General features: G+C 39.4%; 1 protein-coding gene across 11 annotated transcripts in view; it reads left to right on the top strand.

Annotated features, from left to right (window-relative positions):
• DMD (dystrophin) overlaps window positions 1-20,874 on the top strand; it is a 1,873,751-nt gene that overhangs the window by 690,706 nt on the left and 1,162,171 nt on the right. For all 11 annotated transcript variants that reach the window (XM_075265063.1, XM_075265067.1, XM_075265060.1 and 8 more), the window contains one exon: window positions 16,985-17,135. In XM_075265063.1, the coding sequence (XP_075121164.1) occupies window positions 16,985-17,135 (151 nt within the window). The remainder of the gene's footprint in view (window positions 1-16,984; window positions 17,136-20,874) is intronic.

Raw genomic sequence — 20,874 nt, forward strand, 5'->3', positions numbered from 1 at the left:
ATGGGTCGGTTTTTCACAGACACAGAAACATAAAAAATATATAAAATGAAACAAAAAAAATGTATTTTTCACAGTGAATGAGACCTTACTCATCACTACAATGTAAAAAAAACCAGGCAGCTATTAATTTAAAAAAGCACCGTGTGAACTTAGACTTGGCTAAGACTTTGCTTATCCCAGTTTTCTAGTGACAAAGTATGCTGTGAGTACTTGGAAATATTGTATAATATGGCGGAATTTTTAGAGTTAGGGAACATGTTCTGTTATGTCATTATTGCAGAATTGTATTTAAAAAAATAAGAAATGAACAAAATACTTAAATGAACACTTGCACTTAAATACTAAAAGGTTTTACTGTATTTAATATTGTATGTTATGCATAATTTCAGAATCTACTGTCTGAGATTAATTACACCGTTTGTAGTTAAAATATATGTGTATATACTTTTATATACATAATTATATATATAAAATCAGAAACGAAACAGGGCATATGCAGCAGGTTATGAAAGATGTCCTTGTTGCCCTGCATGCACGATGGGTTCTGTTTATATCAATCTGTCAGCCACTAGATAATTTGGCAGGTTTATATATTCTCTGTTACTAGTTTGAAGGGTACTGATCCCAGATGAACAAGGCATGTCAGATGGGCTCATGGTTGATTGAGCAGGATGTGGCAGTTTAGCATTAGTCCTTTTCTGTAGTACGGCTTAAGGCAAAGTGATTTTGTGTGGAAAGTTGCTTTATACACTCTGGCATCTTTACTGAGCAACTAGCAACCTGTCTTTATAGCATAGGTGATAACATAGTCCAGATTGCTTTTTATCTTGTTTTTATTTTTTCATTTGTTAATATGGATACATAGTACAAAACTGATGTACAGTATAGGTGATTTCCAACTCCTTTATGCCGAGCAGACATCCTGTTGTACTTGCACTACTTTTCTCATACATGGGAATGGAGAGAGCTGCTCTTGTGTGGCCTTTTTTCCATCAATAACGATGCAACATGGGGGTCAATAGACCCCTTTTTGAGCTACGTGTGGATCCAAGAGGTGGCTATTGCATGTTGTGGGTATTCATAGACTATTCTGTGGATAGGACATAGATATCCAAAATAGGAATACAGATGTGGCCTTTTCCAAATGAACATTTGTTGCTCTAAATGAACACTTATTTTGCACTATGGATAGATAAATTGCATAACATGGCCGCTTTCATACAAAGTGAATGGGCCACACTATGCAAGGAGCGTTAGCATGAGACAAACTTTCATTAAGTCAAATTGAAATCTTGTTTAATAAAGGCTGCTGTATATATATGCCATCTTGAAATGTCAAAGCATATATCTACATAAATGCATTAGGACAAAGTCTATTAATCTAGTGTACATGTAACCAATGTGGTACACTCTCCTCATGTTGTGCCTCTAAAAGAAGTCTGCAAGCATGAAGCTGGTTATAACCGTATTCACCGCACCTTGTAATGGTGTTTTGTTATGTCCTCACCTGTTTGAACATCTGCACCGTCCTCTAGCAGCACTGTATGGTGCAGGAGATGTGTCCACTCATGATTATCTGCTCCTGGACTCTTGTCATTCTGTGTTGGTATGGTTAGGGTTACTTTTGTGTGGTTGTGATCGACAGCTTATCTGCCAAAAAAGCATGGCCAGGTTCTGGACTTCCTCAAACTGACCATCAGCCCATACATGGTTGCTGGCTATTGTGGCTTTGACCTTTTTAAGCATTTGTCTGTGTTCCTATATTGTATTACTGACTCTCTGCTCTTGGCTTTTGACTTTTCTTTGGATTGTGGTTTGGTACTGTTTTGTCTCTCTCGTTTGACCCTCGGCTCGCTTACTCCTCTTCTGTGTTGTTTTTATTGTGTCCTGTTCTGTGTAACACTTATCTAGTGAATAAAGTGACGTGTAGATGGCACACTATCAAGTAGTGAGGTTAGGGTCCCACTCCAGTAGTATAATCAAGGAAAAGACTTCATATTTCATACTGTATATGTCTTGCAATTGCAGTGTTTTATTTACACACACAACGTAAATAAATGTAACATAGAGTATACATACATGGTCGTATTATATGGCCTTCATCAACTCCATCAGTAGAGTAAATCACAGAAATATTCACACTATCAAGTAGTTGAAAGATATTGCAAAATCTAGCAGGCAGATAAGGGTTATCAGTCAAGGGTTAATAGCCCAGATAGGAGGTATGGCGTGCTGCCATAAGATCCTTGTTGCGGAATAAGGGCACACACAGGAAAGTGGTAGTCTCAGGAGTAGAATACTGGGGAATTACTCAACAGACAATGCCCTAACATGTTCCTACAGTTTCCAAATATGCCTCTGTTATTCAGCTATAGCACCCCATTTTCATGTAAACCATGTTATTCATGTTACTCATGTTATGCAAATGAGGGCCCGGTCAATCTAACATGAGCCCCCAAACCATGTTTCCCCTAACGTGCATATAAATACAGCTCACATGAAAATGGAGCTACAAAGCTAACAGAGGCATATTTAGAAACTGGAGAAACACCTCGACAAGGTATTGTGATTGAGTTCATAGCCAATTTCATGCTGACAGACTCCCCTTTATATGGGGGTCACACAAGCAACCATGACAGCAATAGCAATAAAAGTTATAAAATTTCTAACGTAAACCCTTCCGTACTATAATTAGAATCCCCAAAATTTAACCCTCCTCTGTCCCCACTCTCACATTACCCCACATGATATGATGTCTTTTCAGGCTAACTTTATTTGTCCAAGCTCCATCCACATGTTACAGGACACCACTAGTGATGGCTCATAAAGTTTTGTTTGTGTAATGACAGTAACCTCTATTACAAAATTGTCTGAATACTGTATAAGCAATGCCGCCCCTACTACCTCTTGTGTCACCCCCTCTACCTCATAGATTGTAAGCTCTTGCGAGCAGGGCCCTCAGTCCCATTGTGTGAAATGACATTCTTTGTAATGTATCTTTCTGTCTGTATTTGAACCCTACAAATTGTACAGCGCTGCGGAATATGTTGGCGCTATATAAATAAAATTTATTATTATTATTATTATTATATTATTATTATTATTATAAACCTACATTCTTACTGGCGATTTTGTGTTCCAAGATGACCTTAACACCTTGAGGTTGCAGAAAAGATCCCAGAGGAAATGCTTTGTGTTTTTTTTCCATGGCGTTTTTCACAGACAGTAGTTGCATTTCTGTAGGTATAATTCACATGCTGCAATTTTTGAAAACACAACTTTTCTGCTTTTTTGCAATGTGTGGATGGGATTAGCCCAAATCCCATCCATTTTAAAGTAATGTAAAATGCAGTGTTTTTTGCAGTGCCGTTCTCACTGTAGCCAAGTCACTGTGTTTTACAACCTGGGACCCTGGCCTAAATGGGAAATTGTTGGTGGAAACAGTTCCATGTCATATCCACCAAAGCTGTATTCCTTTTCATGGCTGATGTTGCTAAGTAAGTATAACAGGTTGGGTAAATAAATGTCTTATTAACCTTTATAAAAATCCAACGAAGTACCCAGAACAGTGTGACTTTTTAGAGTCAAAACCCATGGAACGATAAGTATTTCTAAAACAGTAACTGAAATAATAGTTTTCTATCCTGAAGGTTACCCCTGCCTTTTGCTGTAAACTTAAAATATAGTTGTTTGCCATCTTTACTATATAAAATTATAGTCTTAATATAATGCACCAGACTTTCCAACAGTACACCTGTCATTATTTCTAACTTTAATTTTGTGACTTGTGGATAAATGATTCCTGTCACTGTAGGTTATGATTATAAACAGGCAAAGAGCCTTGTGATACTGTAAAGGAAAGATCAACATTTATGCTCTAAATCAGAAATGAATGCGGATGTTGCCTCCTGGCATTGCTTAGTTTTGTGACCATGCTTCATTTGCCCTTTTCAAATGAATGTGAATGTTATATAAATAACAACACACTGATATACAGTTCTGTTTCAAATTGTCAGGCAACGTGAATAGGCATCTTGCAATTGTGTGTATGGCAATAATATGTTCAAACCACAGAAGATAATAAAAAGAATGAGAGAACAGAGACAAAAAATAATGTGTAGTGCTGAGCAGCAATTGAACCACTTCCATACAATTTTATGTGCTCATCTGTTCAGGTTGTAACCATTGCAACTCCTTACTGCGCTTGTCAGGTTTTTCCTGATCTAGATGCCAAAAGTTACCCCAGTCCCTCTTGGGTCGCAGTGGTCCTCCCAATATAAAGAATCCTCTCTGAACATAAGGAATGAGACTGGATCCTGGTGCTACTCTGGGCTTGTAGAATGAGACTGATTCCCGGAACTATAATATTATTAGAGATGAGCGAACAGTGTTCTATCGAACACATGTTCGATCGGATATCAGGCTGTTCGAGATGTTCGATTCCATACGGACACCATGTGGCAAACTCCAAAAAAAAATTGATTCCCCTCCCACTTTCCCTGGCACTTTTTTGCACCAATAACAGCGTAGGGGAGGTGGGACAGGAACTACGACAACGGGGGCATTGAAAAAAATCGGAAAAAGTCATTGGCTGCCGAAATCAGGTGACCCCCATTTTAGACGAATAGTGGATTTCAAATCCGGGTTATAGTAGACTGTGAACTTTGTGACTATGAGACAGGGATAGATGTACAGGCAGGGATAGCTAGGGATAACCTTTATTTATGTGGGAATGCTATTAAAAATAACTTTTTGGGGCTCTATCGGGTGTGTAATTGTGTTTTTTGTGAGATAAACTTTTTTCCCTTAGGAATGCATTGAGCAGCGTTGATTGGCCGAATGAGATACAGAAGACGTGCAGAGACTCAGCAGTGTCGAATTCTGAAGACTGGCCAATCAACGCTGGCCAATGCATTCCTATGGGTATGCGGTGATGCAGCAGAGCTGAGCGAGTGCACACACTCACCTCTGCTGTGCAGAGACTCAGCAGTGTTGAGCCAGTTCTGCTCAACTACACCGTGTGCCGGTCAGCTCTGCTGTGCGAGCTCGGCACACACTCAGCTCTGCATCACTGCTGGCATTGGCCAGCGTTGATTGGCCAGTATGCAGAATCAGTATACAGAATCAGCAGAGCTGAGTGTGTGCCAAGCTCGCACAGCAGAGCCGACCGGGACACGGTGTAGTTGAGCAGAACTGGCTCGACACTGCTGAGTCTCTGCACAGCAGAGGTGAGTGTGTGCACTCGCTCATTTCAGCTGCATCACCGCATACCCATAGGAATGCATTGGCCAGCATTGATTGGCCAGTCTTCAGAATTTGGCCAATCAGCGCTGGCTCTGCCAGAGGAGGCGGAGTCTAAGGTCGGACCTGAATGTTTTAAATTCTGATTTTATTGAGCATTTTACAATTATACAAAGTTCGTTGAAACAATCAAGAACAGATACTGATAAACAGTTCGGCGGCGAGCAACATAGTAGTAACTAAGATCAATCATGGATTAAACAATTTCAGTTGCTAAAGAAGGATTTCCAAAATATTCCGCATGGTGTAAACAACTATCTGAATGAAGATAGAGAGAATGGGTACATATGATAGTAATGGGAGCATAGTGGGGGGGAGGAGGTTGTATAGGGTTAAACAGAGAATATGTAGAAGCAGAGGGATAGTCGGACCTGAATGGAGACTGGTGTGGAGCGATCTTAGACTCCGCCTCCTCCGGCAGAGCCAGCGCTGATTGGCCGAATTCTGAAGACTGGCCAATCAACGTTGGCCAATGCATTCCTATGGGAAAAAGTTAGCTTGCGAAAATCGCACACTGACAGGGATTTCCATGTAATAAAGTGACTTATATGCCCCCAGACATGCTTCCCCTGCTGTCCCAGTGTCATTCCAGGGTGTTGGCATCATTTCCTGTGGTGTGATAGTGGACTTGGTGACCCTCCTGAGACGGATTTGGGTTTCCCCCTTAACGAGTATATGTTCCCCATAGACTATAATGGGGTTCGAAACCCGTTCGAACAGTGAGCGGCTGTTCGAATCGGATTTCGAACTTCGAACATTTGGGTGTTCGCTCATCTCTAATTATTATGTATACTATTATCACAGCTGAACAATATTTGTGTGTGCACGTGTTTTTGAATATTTCTACACATTTTCATAAATTTGCCTGGAGTATACTAGTAAATCCAATCCATAAAGTATCAAATAAGCAAATGACCTACCTATGTATAAACTCTATAATAATAATAATAATAATAATAATAATAATAATAATAATGATAATAATTTTTATTTAATAATAATATAATAAATTGTAATTATATAGCGGCAACATATTCTGCAGCACTGTACAATTTGTAGGGTTCAAATACAGACAGAAAGATACATTACAAAGAAAGTCATTTCACACAATGGGACTGAGGGCCCTGCTCGCAAGAGCTTACAATCTATAATCCAATTGGGGGTACAATTATTAAAGCATAATGTTTAATGATAACAGTGTAAAACCAAGAGTTCAGATGCCCTTAAAATACACCATGCTCAACAGCCAAATAATTAAAGCAGAATCAGGATTAACAAATTTACCAACAAAACAACAGCAGAGTATCATAAAACATTGGTATGGAGGCCACCAGAGACATGGAAGGAAAACCAACAGTCTTATCACCTCCTTATGGTAGATGGTGGTGTTCTAATAGTCATGTTCAAGAATTGGAAGCTATGATCTCAGGGTGGCTAAACGAGTAAGTAGGTTGAACTAGAATGAAGAAGGGGAGAGGGACTGACTACTGACCCCATTCCATACTAAAAAGATATTCTATGTGACCCTCAATTCCTAACTTTAGAATTATAGTCCTAATTAGTCACAATCCTGACCAAAACCTTACCCTATTATAGAAATCCCTGTACGGCCCTGCCTGTCAATGCAGTCCCAAGTATAACTGAAAAAAAGACTAACAAGAATTGGTTCCCAACAGACAATCCCTTGTGTAGAACCAACCTGGCAATATTGCGTATAGTAGTCACAATCCTATCACAATATAATGTAGAAGTCATGATCCCAATAATTGTACTCCAAAATGGATTTGAAACACAGTTAACAATATACACATTTCAACATTGAAATTGCAATACTAAAAAGTAGTTATCTATACAATTATGTAAATCAAGAAGCAGGTGTTGCTAAGATCTGTAAATGATCCAAATTTTGATCACCTAGCTCCAATCTGTGACAACATGTAAGATAGAAGAAAGCAAAGCAGCATCCACGTTTCTCTAAAAACTTCTTGTTCTTTATTAGCAGCTCATTGCAGGACAAACATTGGGCAGCAAACATATACCATAGGCACAAACTCCATGGGCAACAGCCGCTTTGTATGTCAACGCTTCCTCCAGCCCTCAGTTGTACAATACCTATCACAGCCATCTTCCTTTTACACTCTTCTGAGAAGATGCAGTGATGTAATGATGTCATCAGGACAGTGCTGTGTGTGTATATACTGTCTGTAACATGTGTCTGTCAGAAGACCGTGGTGTCACCAGCCCTATTTTAATGGTAATAAGGAAACATCACACCCATCTGAATACTATTTTTACACAAAATTCAAACAACAATATTCCACATTTTCTATATTACACTAATCATTAAAGGAAAATACTAAGATCATTGCGATTGTTGTGACCTAATGGACTGAATGCATCAGTTCACATTATCCATCTAGCCTCTTTTTTCAATAGAATTTTATTCCTATCCCCTCCAAATTTAGGTGAATTAAACCTTTCCAATCCAAAAAGTCTCAAAACATTACTGTCTCCATTATGCATTGTGCTTTCCGAATATTAACACTTTCCGAATATGTTCTACCAATCTAGGACAACCAATACCCATTGAAATCTGTGACAAGTTGGAGGAGCATGAAGCCAGATTGAAAGCAAGTTTGTTTAGCCACATGTAATCTCAAAAATATGAGCAAGGGGTGTGGGATGAGTGTGGGATGCCTCCGTTGACTGACAGTTATTGCTACACAAACAGAGAGGGACAGAATAATAAGGATTTTATTTATATGGTGTAAAGATATTCCCCAGCACTTTACAAATCAGAAGGTACATGAACAGACAGTAGTTGGCATTACAGTGTAACAGAAAATTTAAATATAAAACAATAGGAGTTAGGGCTCTGCTCACAAGAGCTAATAAAATATAAGGAAATTGGAAGACACAAAAGGTAAGAGGACAGATTGCTGGAACTCAGAGACCCTGGGCAATCACTTTAGCAACAAGTGACAATGGACATCACATCTGAAGCCTAAGGCGATAAGCAGTGTTGACACAAACAAACAGAAAGCATTGATGTGACATTGGGCTAACACCCAGGCGTTAAGCTACAGGTGTTCCGTTGATCTTGTGCCACTGTTCTCAATGACTATCATTGTAATAGAGGCTATATATATATATATATATATATATATATATATATATATAATCAATAGAGGCTAGAATGAAGGTCTATTTTCTTCAGCAATGAGTCCTGTTTTTGTCTTGGATGCAATGATCACCAACACTTCATCTGGAGTATGAGATATAAGTTATATAAGAGTATAAGATCTCCTGTCCTGACATAGCAAAGCTCTTGGTAATGTTTACATACTGCAAGCTGCACTGCTCACTCGCTGTACAAACTGTAGCAATAAATGCAGGTACTGCAGTGCTATTCCATAGACTTTGATGTCACAGTGCAGAAGTAGCTACACTCGCCGCCACGGTTTGTATGGTGAATGAGCAGTACAGCTCGAGGTATGTAAACATTACAGTATAGGTAATCTGCAAAGCTCTCAGATGTCACAAATCGAATATTGATGAGCTATCCTAAGGGTAGACCATCAATATTAGGGCCTCTTCACATGGAGTTTACGCTCCGTGTATTCTGTATACGCTCCGCTCATTTTGTTCATTTTACACGTGTAAAAATACACGTGTAAAATGTAGTTAGCCATTGAGTTCAATGGCATGTTCGTATAACGCGTGTCTTTTTGCGCACGCACAGACGCACGCAAAAAGACGCGCGTTATACGAAAAAGCCATTGAACTCAATGGCTAACTACATTTTACACATGCATTTTTACCCGTGTAAAATGTACAGAATACACGGAGCGTAAACTCTGTGTGAAGGGACCCTAAGAAACTAGATAACCCCTTTAAGGTGTGAACATTGTTGTCACCACTCAGCATATCATTTACATAACAGTATATTTATACTTGATAGAATAATTATATTATACTGCATGACCATGTCCTTACTGCTCCACAATCCAATCCCAAAATTTTTCCATTCAAATATTAACATTTTAAAAGTTATAAAAGTTCAACCAAAGACTGGCATGGATGACATGATTGACACCGAATATAAAGTGCTCACGTACATTTTGCTCAGGTTTTCGTTTATTAATGGATTTTGATTTCATAATCTATTATTTCCAAATCTTTCATTAGTAAAATGAACTCCATAAATCCATAGTAGATATGATTTAGCAATTTCATCTTTATGTTGTCAATCACTCATCACTTTCAAGCAGACTTTAGATTAGAAGAAGCAGCTGTACTTTCACAGCCTTAGGCAGTGTTATAGCAGATGACAGCACAGTTATGCACAATGGTTTGAATTGAGAACATTGGTATGCAAACACAGACAAATCAGAATCAGGATAGAAGGATAAAACAACGTAGGAGAAAGTAAATACTTTATTCCAACTGAGAATTCATTTTATTTCCTGCACTTTATGTAACTTTATAGGCAATACCATTTACTAGGTATGGTTCATACGTGAGAACTAAAAGACATTGGTGGAATCTTAGATTGGTTGCTCCTCAACTTTATTAACGTTAAGAATTTTATTGAAATTTTGCTAATTCGCAGAAAAAAAAAAAAACAAATAACACAAGGTCTCAACAATAAAGGGGTCATGGAGGGGAGGCAGGGGTACGGAGAGGAGGGTTGGGTGAACAAGAGATGGCAGATGAGCAGCAAGGAGCAACATAGGATGGGGATGAGTAGCAAACACTTAGTGAAGAACAAGAACAAAGGTAGATAAACATCACGTCGATGTAGAAAGGGGAAAGGGAAGAAAAATCAAGAAGACACAGAGAGGATGGACAACTGGAATTCAGCAGAATAGTAATAATGATTCCATAAGAGCCATGTCTGCTGGTGGGCTCTATCATCTGGTTTCAACTCTGCCAGCAAATTTTCCATACTGCATATGCACAAAACCTCCTGAACTTTGTGGTTAGTGTATGTTGAACATGTAACCATATATCTGAATCACAGTTTCAGTAATGGCTGGACATACCCAATAGAAAATATTAAAACACAACATTAATTGATGTCTGTTTAAAAGATTCTGAGTATTTATAAAAAATGCTGGAGCAAGGATTCTCCAATACTCCTTACAATATAGCAACAATGTCGCCTTTCTTTGTGTTTTTGTAAAGTCTAGATAAATCTTTCTTCTAGACTTTCAGCCATATTAAACTGTTCAATAACAACCTGGCTTGAATTGGCTCAAATTGGTCACTGAATTTAGTTTATAGTCAGTATTTGCTATATATATCACACAAATAGTTGGACAAGTAAGGGCTGCTGATCAAATAGAACTTCCAGTCTCTAACAATGCATTGTCGAGCTTTGACACTCAGGGTGCCCTATATACAGATAGAGTAGAGATGCATCATCTGAAATATATAAGCGAGCATTCACACTTGTGCCTGTGTCCGCCCTCTGGGTCTCCATCCTATTCCACAGGGAAATTGGATGCAGGACGGCTTCCTGGCAGTCAGTTTTAAAACCCATTCATTTGAATGAGTTTTTAAAGCAAACCGCTGGTGTCCATATGCAGCCTCTCCGCAGGGAAACGTTTTTTTGTGACAGACACAAAGTCCTGCATGTCTAACTTTGTGAACGCTCCCTCAATGGGAATTCATTTGGCAGCTCTCCTGCTATGCTCTTCCAACATATGAGTACTGGTGCCTACCATCAAGGCATCGGGAGCTGCAGTTTTTACATAATTTTTTGTGGTTGGCACTTTGATGCTTCAACTGGGGAAACATGCCCGGAGAATGCAAAGAAAGGCAACATTGTTACGATATTGCAAGGAGTATTGGCTAATCCTTGCTCCAGCAATTTTTATATATATTCATAATCTTTTAAACAGATATCAACAAAAGTTGCATTTTAATATTTTCTATTGAGATTATCCAGCCATTACTAAAACTGTGATTTAGATTTTTTGAGATAAACCACCAGTGATTTTGTACTATATACCTGTAATATATGTATTTTACCGCTCTTTACATGCAGAATACATGCAGAATATTAGTTATTACTTCAACTAAAAGTACTATACAGCAGACACCATCCGCTAATGCCCACACTGATCATGGGCATTAACCCTTCTGGTGCCTTGGTCAAAGCTGACCGAGGAACCATTTTCCCGGCAGCGCATGGGAGATGCCATTTTGACAGCAAGCTCCAGGGCCGACGTCACGTTGGCATGACAGCCAGGAGCCTTGTAATATTTTTCCTGTATGGTAAACGGTATAAAATAAGGCATGTCCTGAAAAGACGCAGCGCATCTTTGGGAGCAAAAATTAATAAAAGGCATTGTCTTATTTTCGGGGAAACAGGGTACCTGTACCATTCTGCCATCTACATTTCCTACATGTACTGCACTCTATGTCTTCCTCTACACCTACCACAGTACATGCCTGCCTGTGACAAATGTGCGTAGAAACTATTGTACAGTTTTGAGTTGCTCTTTCTGACTTCTTACATGTGTAAACTATTTATTTTATGTTTATCTTCTTTCTTTCCTTATATTTTGTGGACATTTTGAAGTCTTTAACCACATGAGGACCGCCGTACGTAAATTTACGGCCTCATGTGCTGGTACCTAAAGACCGGACTATTGCCGAAATACGTCCGGCCTTTAGGTACCTTTCTGGCGGGGGGAGGGGTGCGGGGGGGACAAGGGTTAGGTGTTACTAACACCTAACCCCTTCCTCCATAACGTCCAGTCGGAACTGAGTCTGACTGGACGTGTTAACCCTTTCGATCGCGCCGTCAAACATCGCGGCGCGATCGAAAGGGATCCGCCGACAAGTTAACCAGATCGGCACCCCCCGCGGCGAGATCGGGGGGTGCCGATGTCAGTAGAAGGTAGTCTGGGGTCTGGCCAGTGACCCCAGACTACCGGAGCCCCCACATACCTGGTGATCCTGCCAGGCGGTGGAGGAAGTGAGCGATGTGTCTCACTTCCTCTGCAGCTTACAGGACACGAGCAGGCTCATGTCCTGCTCGTGTCCTGTCTGCTACTGTGTAGAATCAGCTGATGCTTTCATCAAAGCATCAACTGATTCAAGTGTCCTAAAGGGACACATGAAAAAGTTAAAAAAAAGTTAAAAAAAAATAAATAAAGTGTATGAAAAAAGTAATAAAGTTCTAAAGTCCAAAAATCCCTTTTTTCTATACAAAATGAATTATATAAAAAAAGCACTAAAAATTAAAAAAAGCAATGCATATTTGGTACCGCCGCGTCCGTAACAACCTGTACAATAAAACTGAAATAATATTTAATGTACACGGTGAACGTCGGAAAAAAAAAACGGAAAAAACTCGCCGGAAATAATGATTTTTTGCCATCTCATCCTACAAAATATGCTATAAAAAGTGATCAAAAAGTCATATTCACCCCACAACAGTGCCAATAAAAAGCGCACATTTTCCCGCAAAAAATAAGCCCTCAACCAACACTGTCAACCGAAAAATAAAAATGTTACGCCTCTCAGAAGATGGCGATGCAAAAATCACTGATTTATGTCCCCAAATGTGTTTTTGTTCTGCAGACTTAGTATCGCATAAAAAAATAACATAAATGAGGTATCGCCGTAACCGTACCGACCCGCAGAATAAAGGACACATGTTACTTATGCTGTACGCTGCATGGCGAAAAATTTAAAATGTAAAACTCAATGCAGGATTGATTTTTTTTTTTTTTAATCCAGCAAGAAAGAGTTAATAAAATGTAATCAGTAAGTTGTAGGCACCCAAAGATGGTGCCATTACAAAATGCATCTCATCCTGCAAACAACAAGCCCTTATATGGCCATGTCACCAGAAAAATAAAGAAAATATAGCATCTAGCAATGTCAAGGCAAAACCCCCCAAAAATCGCCAAATTATTAGAACACAACTGGCTGCGGCAGATAGGGAATATATAAGCTGTGCGAGCGAATATCAGGGGACACCTCAGATTTACAGCTTATGAGCGAAAAAACACCAGAAGTGACCCCCAAAGTGACCCCCAGAGTGACTCCCCCAATCATAGGAGCTACTGGGACATAGTAGGGAATTTGGTGTCTGCAATGTTCTCCGCACAGCTTATATATTCCCTCTTCGCCATCCGCTGTGCAGTCACGTCCGGATACTAATACTCACTACACCCCCTGATAAATTCTTTGAGGGGTGCAGTTTTCAAAATGGGGTCACTCCTTTGGGGAATCCACTTTTCTGGTACCTTACAGGCTCTACAAACATGACATGGCATCCAGATACCAAACATCAAAATCTGTACTCCAAAAGCCGCATCGCGCTCCTTCGCTTCTGCGCCCTGCTGTGCGCCCAAACTGCAGTTTATGACACATGTATGACACTGGTGTACCCGTTATATCGGACGTAATGTCATATGTGAGTATAAACTGATATTAGGGCACAGCTGGACGCAAAAGGGAAGAAGGGTTATTGGGTTTTTGGAGCACAGACGGTTTGGTTTTTGGATGCCATGACACTTTTGTAGATCTGAAACGCCAGTAAAGTGGAATCCCCTGATATGAGACCTTATTTTGGAAACTACACCCCTGAAGGATTTCTCCAGGGGTACAGAGAGCATTTTTAACCCCCAAGTGTTGCTATAACTTATTATCCATAAATGAATACGAAGCTGATTGTGAAAGGTGAAAATGACCATTTTTCCAGGAATACGTCATTTCAGTGCGTAATATGTTGTGCCCGCCTTGTATCAGAGATGAACGCTCTAAAAGCTGTTGTGCCCGGGATACCCGCTTTTGGAGTGTCTCTGCTGACATAAGTTGGGCACAACATATCGGGCACTAAAATGGCGAATCTCTGGAAATTTTTCATTTTTAACTTCTCATTATCAGCTGTGATTTCATTTCTGGAAACTAAATAAATGCAACACTCAGGGGTTAAAAATGCTCGCTACACCACTTGATAAATCCCATGAGTGGGCTAGTGTCCAAAATGGGGTGACATGTCTGCGGATTCCACTTTATTGGCAATTCAGGGGCTTTGCAAAAGTGGCATGGTGTCCTAAAACCAAACTGTGCTCCAAAAACCAAAATAGCGCTCCTTCCCTTCTGTGCCCGGCTGTGCCCAAACAGCCATTTATACCCACATATGGCATTAAGTCCGTTATCCGGGGTACACCAGTGTCATACATGTGGGCATACACCGCTATTTGGGTACCCAGCAGGGCGCAGATGTGAAGGAGCAATATGTGCTTTTGGAGTGCAGATTTATATTCTTTGTTTTTGGACACCACATCACATTTGCAGAGGCCCTAAAATTGTCCCTACAAAATGGGGTCACTTCTTGGTGAATTCCAGTTTACTGTCACCTGTGTAGTTTCTAAAATGGGGTCACAATGGGGGGTTTCCATTGTATTGATACTTTAGGGGCTCAGCTAATGCGACATGGCACCTGAGAACTATTCCAGCCACATCTGCTTTCTAAAAGCCAAATAACGCTCTTTCCATTCTGAGCCCCACCGTATACCCATACAGCAGATTATGGCCACATATGGGGTATTGCCGTGTTAAGAAGAAATTGTGTAACAAACTCTGGGGGGCTTTTAATTCTTCAGCTACTTGCAAAATTAAAAATATGGCGCTAAATGGACGATTAATTGGAAAAAAAAGTAATTTTTCATTTTTACGTCCCATTGTTAATAAAATCTGTGAATCAGCTGTGAGGCCAAAATGCTCACCAAACCCCTAGATAAATTCTATGAGGGGTGTAGTTTCCAAAATGGGGTCACTTTTAGGGGGTTTCCACTTTATTGGTACACTAGGGGCTCTGCAAATGCGACATGGCACCTGAAAAATATTCCAGCAGAATCTGCCCTTCAAAAGCCAAATAGCGCTCTTTCCATTCTGAGCCCCGCCATGTTCCCATACAGTAGATTATTACCACATATGGGGCATTTCTGTGTTCAGGAGAAATTGTGTAACGAACTTTAGGGAGCTTTTTTTCCTTTATCCTCTTGTGAAAATGAAAAATTTGGGGCTAAATTGACAGTTTGTTGGAAAAAAAGTAAATTTTCATTTTCATGTCCCAATGTTAATAAAATCTGTGAAACAGCTGTAGGGTCAAAATGCTCACTCTACCCTTTGATATGTTTTGTGGGGGGTGTAGTTTCCAAAATGGGGTCACTTTTAGGGGGTTTCCACTGTATTGGTACTCTAGGGGCTCTGCTAATGCGACATGGCACCTAAAAATTATTCCAGCAAAATCTGCCATCCAAAAGCAAAATAGCGCTCCTTCCATTCTGAGCCCCGCCATGTTCCCATACAGCAGAATATGGCCACATATGGGGTATTGCCGTGTTCAGGATAAATTGTTTAACAAACTTTGGGGGGCTTTTACTCCTTTAACCCCTTGTGAAAATGAAAACTTTGGGGATAAAGTGACATTTTAGTAATTTTTCTTTTACACATTCCAATGTTAGTAAAATCTGTGAAACAACTGTACGGTCTAAATGCTCACTATACCCCTTGATGAATTCCGTGAGGGGTGTAGATTCTAAAATGGGGTCACTTTTGGGGGGTTTCCATTGTTTTGGTACGCTAAGGGCTCTGCAAATGTGACATGGTGCCTGAAAATTATTCCAGCAAAATATGCTGTTCAAACACCCAGTGTCACTCCTTCCCTTTCGTGCACTGCCGTGTGCCCAAAAATCAGTTTACACCCACATGTGGGGTATTTCTGTGCACGGGAGAAATTGCATAACAAAATGTGAGATGCATTTTCTCCTTTAACCCTTTGTGAATGTGTTAATTTTAGGTCTAAATGAATGTATTAGTGAAAAAAAAATGAAATGTCTAAATTTGACCTCCATATTATTTTTATTCTTATGAAATGCTTAAAGGGTTAACAAACATCCCAAATGCTGTTTTGAATAATTTGAGGGGTGTAGTTTTGAAAATGGGGTGATTTATGGGGGTTTCTATTATATAGGCCTTTATAATTCCTTTCAGAACTGAAGTGGTCCCTAAAAAATTAGTTTGAGGAATTTTCTTGTAAATCTGGAAAATTGCTGTTACACTTGTAAGCCTTGTAACATCCAAAATGAATTAAAAGACGATCAAAAGATGATGCCGATATAAAGCAGAGATATGGGAGATAATATTTATTCATGTATTTGGATGGTATGACTATCTGCCTGAAAAGCAGAGAATTTCACATTTTGAAAATTGCAATTTTTTCCAAATTTCCATCAAATTTGCTAGTTTTTTTATAAATAAATACAAAAATATTGATTAGTGTTTACCACTAACATGAAGTATAATGTGTTACGAAAAAACAATTTCAAAATCACTTGTGTAAGTTAAAGCGTCTCAAAGTTATTGCCATTTAAAGTGACACATGTCAGTTTTGAAAAAAGAGGCCCGGTCCTTAATGTACTTCTGGGCCTGGTCCTTAACCGGTTAATACCATGTTAATAACTCTTAATATTTTAAATTTGTAAAAAATAGAATTATGGACTTCAGATACAGTTTTCTCAGGCTATGGTGGTCTGCCCAGAACACATTAATAGTGTAACTTGAGGGACCCCTGTATTTCTAATTATACTGTACAGATTTTTATTAAATGTAGATGTCCGCTTACAATTTTATATTTCTTATTTAATTTTAGTTTGCACAAAATGTTGATGGACCTTCAGAATCAACAACTGCAACAGTTAAGTGATTGGCTTTCACAAACAGAGGCGAGGACAAGGAGGATGGAGGCTGAAATTCTGGGCCCTGACTTGGAAGACATAAAGCGTCAAATAGAAGATCATAAGGTTTATCTTCATTTTAATCAGATATTTTTATTCTTATGCAGCATTATCATTATTTATTATTCTTTATATTGCTTCGATTAATTATAGTATTATAACATATGAAAGTATACTTTGGGTAGTGCTTCCCAATGCATCTAGCACTACAATAGAATCCATTCACCGATATGGAGTGACTGGGGAAGCTGCAACTCCACTCCTATCAGGTGAATAGCAATAGACTGCACACATTCTCCGTTGACTGCAGAAACTTCCTCTACACAGAGAATCCTAGAACAAATCCTTGTGTTTGGGTGGCAAGATCTGATGTGCATCCAGTTAATTACCTTTAGACAGAGGTTTGTACAGCTTTGCTGCAGTAAAGAGCATTGTGGGCGATGATTTACAATAAAATATCGCTAAAATATAACAGGAGACATTAAGGGAGCTGTTTATTTTACTTTATTCATAGTGTGTCATGTTATAGGCTTTGATAGACTTTGACACCATGTACAGCTAGTGACATGAATGGATCTTGACATGTAACATTACCTGGAGCTACGCTGGACCCTTGCAAATCTAATTCTGATGGCCTAAACTAAAGGTAGGCCATCAATATTAGAAAGTGGATAACCCTGTACAGGAGGCTAGTCTTGCCCTTTCTCTGTTCACAGTGGCTTTGGCAACAAAACAAATAAACATTTTGCAGATTCCATTGCAGCACAGTGATGAAGAGGGCATAGCTATGTGGTAGATGGTCAGTGTAGGGTTCCAAGTTGGTGGTGGATTGGGATAACTTAGATATATGGTACAACTGGGACACAGACAAAATGGCAGTTAAACAGATGCTACTTGTCTGATCTTAAAGGGGCTCTATCAGCAAAATTATGCTGATAGAGCCCCACATATGAGTGAATAGCCTGTAAAATGGTCCTTCAGGCATTGATTGCTAATGTTATATTAAACTACCCTCCCCTCCGTTTTAAAATAATACCCTAATACAGAACATGATAATCATACCTTTTCGTGCATGCTGAGCGGGCATGCATGGTCCGACGCCATCTTTAGGCACGCCCACATCTTCTTTCTTCTTGCAGCGATGTCCTCGGGTTTCGTCTTCCTTGTCTTCTTCTTACGGCGTCATTGCTTGTAATCCCGCGCTGGTGCAGTAGCAGGGGAACTGAACATACTGAGCATGCTCAGTTCCCCTGCTATTCTTGGAGCAGTCCTGCGGCATCTTCCATCATCAATCCCTGCTGCACTGTGATATCTCGCATTTAGAGATGAGCGAATACTATTTGAAACGGCAGTTTTGAATACCACGCTCCCATAGGAATGAATGGGAGTGGCCGGCGCGCAGGGGGTTAAGCGGCCGGACGCCACTGCCGGCTGCGTCCATTCATTCCTATAGAACGTGGTATTCGAAACGGTCGTTTCAAATACTATTCGCTCATCTCTACAGGTAATCATGTTCCGTGTCCTTTGCTGAGAACACTGATTGGCCTCAACGGTCACAACCGATGGAGACTTCTGCCAGAAGGAAACACCAGAGCTTTGCTGCTTGTTTTCATATATTAATGGCTTCTGCATAAAGTTTAGTGAGTCTTGAAGTGCAGAATGGTTATGTTCCTAAGTAATAGCTATATTTTAGCCTGTAGAGATAGTGTGGTTAAAATCCAGGACTTGTGAATACATGAAGTGCAAAATTATAGGTTGGCAGGAATGGAGAATTTCTTATCACAAAAAAAAAACATTGTGTACTCCTGATAAAAAAATGTTTTAGAATTGATGTAGAAAACAATACAGTGGCTTGCAAAGTATTCATACCCCTTGAACTTGTACACATTTTGTCACATTACAACCACAACTTAGATGCATTTTATTGAGAATTTAAGTCATAGACCAACACAAAGTAGTAGATATTTGTGAAGTGGAATGAAATTGATACATCGTATTCAAAATTTTAATCAAATCTGAAGTGTGACATTCAAAAGTATTCAGTCCCCTGTACTCTGATACTCCTAAATACAATTCATTGCCTTTAGAAGTCACTTAATTAGTTAATGGAGTCCAGATGTGTGTAATTTAGTCCCAGTATAAATACACCTGTTCTGTGAAGGCTTCAGTGGTTTGTTAGAGAGCACTAGTGAACAAACAGCATCATGAAGACCAAGGAACTCTTCAGACAAGTCAGAGATAAAATTGTGGAAACTTTTAAACAGATTTGGTTAAAAATACGTATTCCAAGCTTTGAGCATCCCAAAGAGCAATGTTCAATCTATCATCCAAAAATCAAAAAAGTATTCTACAACTGCAAACGTACAAAGACATGGCCATTTACCTAAAGTTACAGATGGAGAGCAATTGGTCAGAGAAGCAGATAAGAGGTCCTTAGTCACTATGGAGAAGTTGCAGAAATCTACAGCTCAGTTGGGAGAATGTGTCCACAGGACAACTATAAGACATGCACTCCACAAATCTGGCCTTTCTGGAACAGTGGCAAAAAGAAAATCATTGTTGAAAGAAAAACATAAGAAGTGCCATTTGTAATTTGCCACAAGCCATATAGGGGACACAGCAAACACATGGAGGAAGGTGTTCTGGTCAGATGAGACCAAAGTTCAACTTTTTGACCTAAATATAAAGCGATATGTGTGGCGGAAAAGCAAGACTGCTCATCACCCTGAACATCACACTGTGAAACATGCCGGTGGCAGGATCATGCTATGGGGAGGCTTTTCTTCAGCAGGGACAGGGAAGCAGGTCAGAGTTGTTGAGAAAATGTATGACGCTAAATACAGGACAATCCTGGAAGACAACCTGTTGGAGGCTGCAAAAGACTTTAGACTGGGAAGGAGATTCACCTTCAATCAAGACAATGACTCTAAACATACAGCCAGAGCTACAGTGGAATGGTTTAGATCAAAGAATATTCATGTGTTATATTGGCCCAGTCAAAGTCCAGACCTAAATCCCATTGAGCATCTGGGGCAAGACATGAAAATTGCTGTTCACAGACATTCTCCCTCTGATCCGGCTTAGTTTCAGCTATTTTGCAAAGAAGAATGGGCAAAAATCTCAGTCTCTAAATGTGCAAATCTGGTAGAGACATACCCCAAAAGACTTGCAGCTGTAATTGTAATGGAAGGTGGCTCTACAAAGTAGGGGGCTGAATACTTTTGCACATCACACTTTTCAGATTTTTATTTGATTACATTTTTAAAACCATTTATCATTTCCCTCCAGTTTACAATTATCTACTACTTTATATTGGTCTACAACTTAAATTCTCAAAAATATGTTTAAGTTTGTGGTTGGAGGGTGAGAAAATGTGAAAATGTCAAGGGGTATGAATACTTTTGAAAGCCACTGTATATCAAGCTCACATCTGTGTCGGCTCAGCTTTATAGGTGAGATAACTATAGCTTCTCACATTATTAATATATATAACCCCTTCCCGCATCATGACGTAATAGTACATCATGGAAAATTGTACGGCTGGTAATCTGTATCTGTTTTTAGTTCCTGATTGTGGATTTTTATGTAATTCTGTCTTATGTACATGATTATTGAGATCTTGCTGAAGCTTCTAGTAGCAGCATTTAGTTCACATTTCTACTTTTATAGCCCACTGCTCTCATCTGTTTTAGGAGATATTCAGGACTTTTTCTTCCATTCGAAAAGTAAACATTCATGATGGAAGAAAGCTTTGTTAATTTTTTTTTTTTTTTTTTTTTACACTGGAGTGAATGCAGGCAGTCTT

The sequence above is a fragment of the Leptodactylus fuscus genome, chromosome 2 (assembly GCF_031893055.1).
Source record: "Leptodactylus fuscus isolate aLepFus1 chromosome 2, aLepFus1.hap2, whole genome shotgun sequence".
NCBI classification, from domain to species: domain Eukaryota; kingdom Metazoa; phylum Chordata; class Amphibia; order Anura; family Leptodactylidae; genus Leptodactylus; species Leptodactylus fuscus.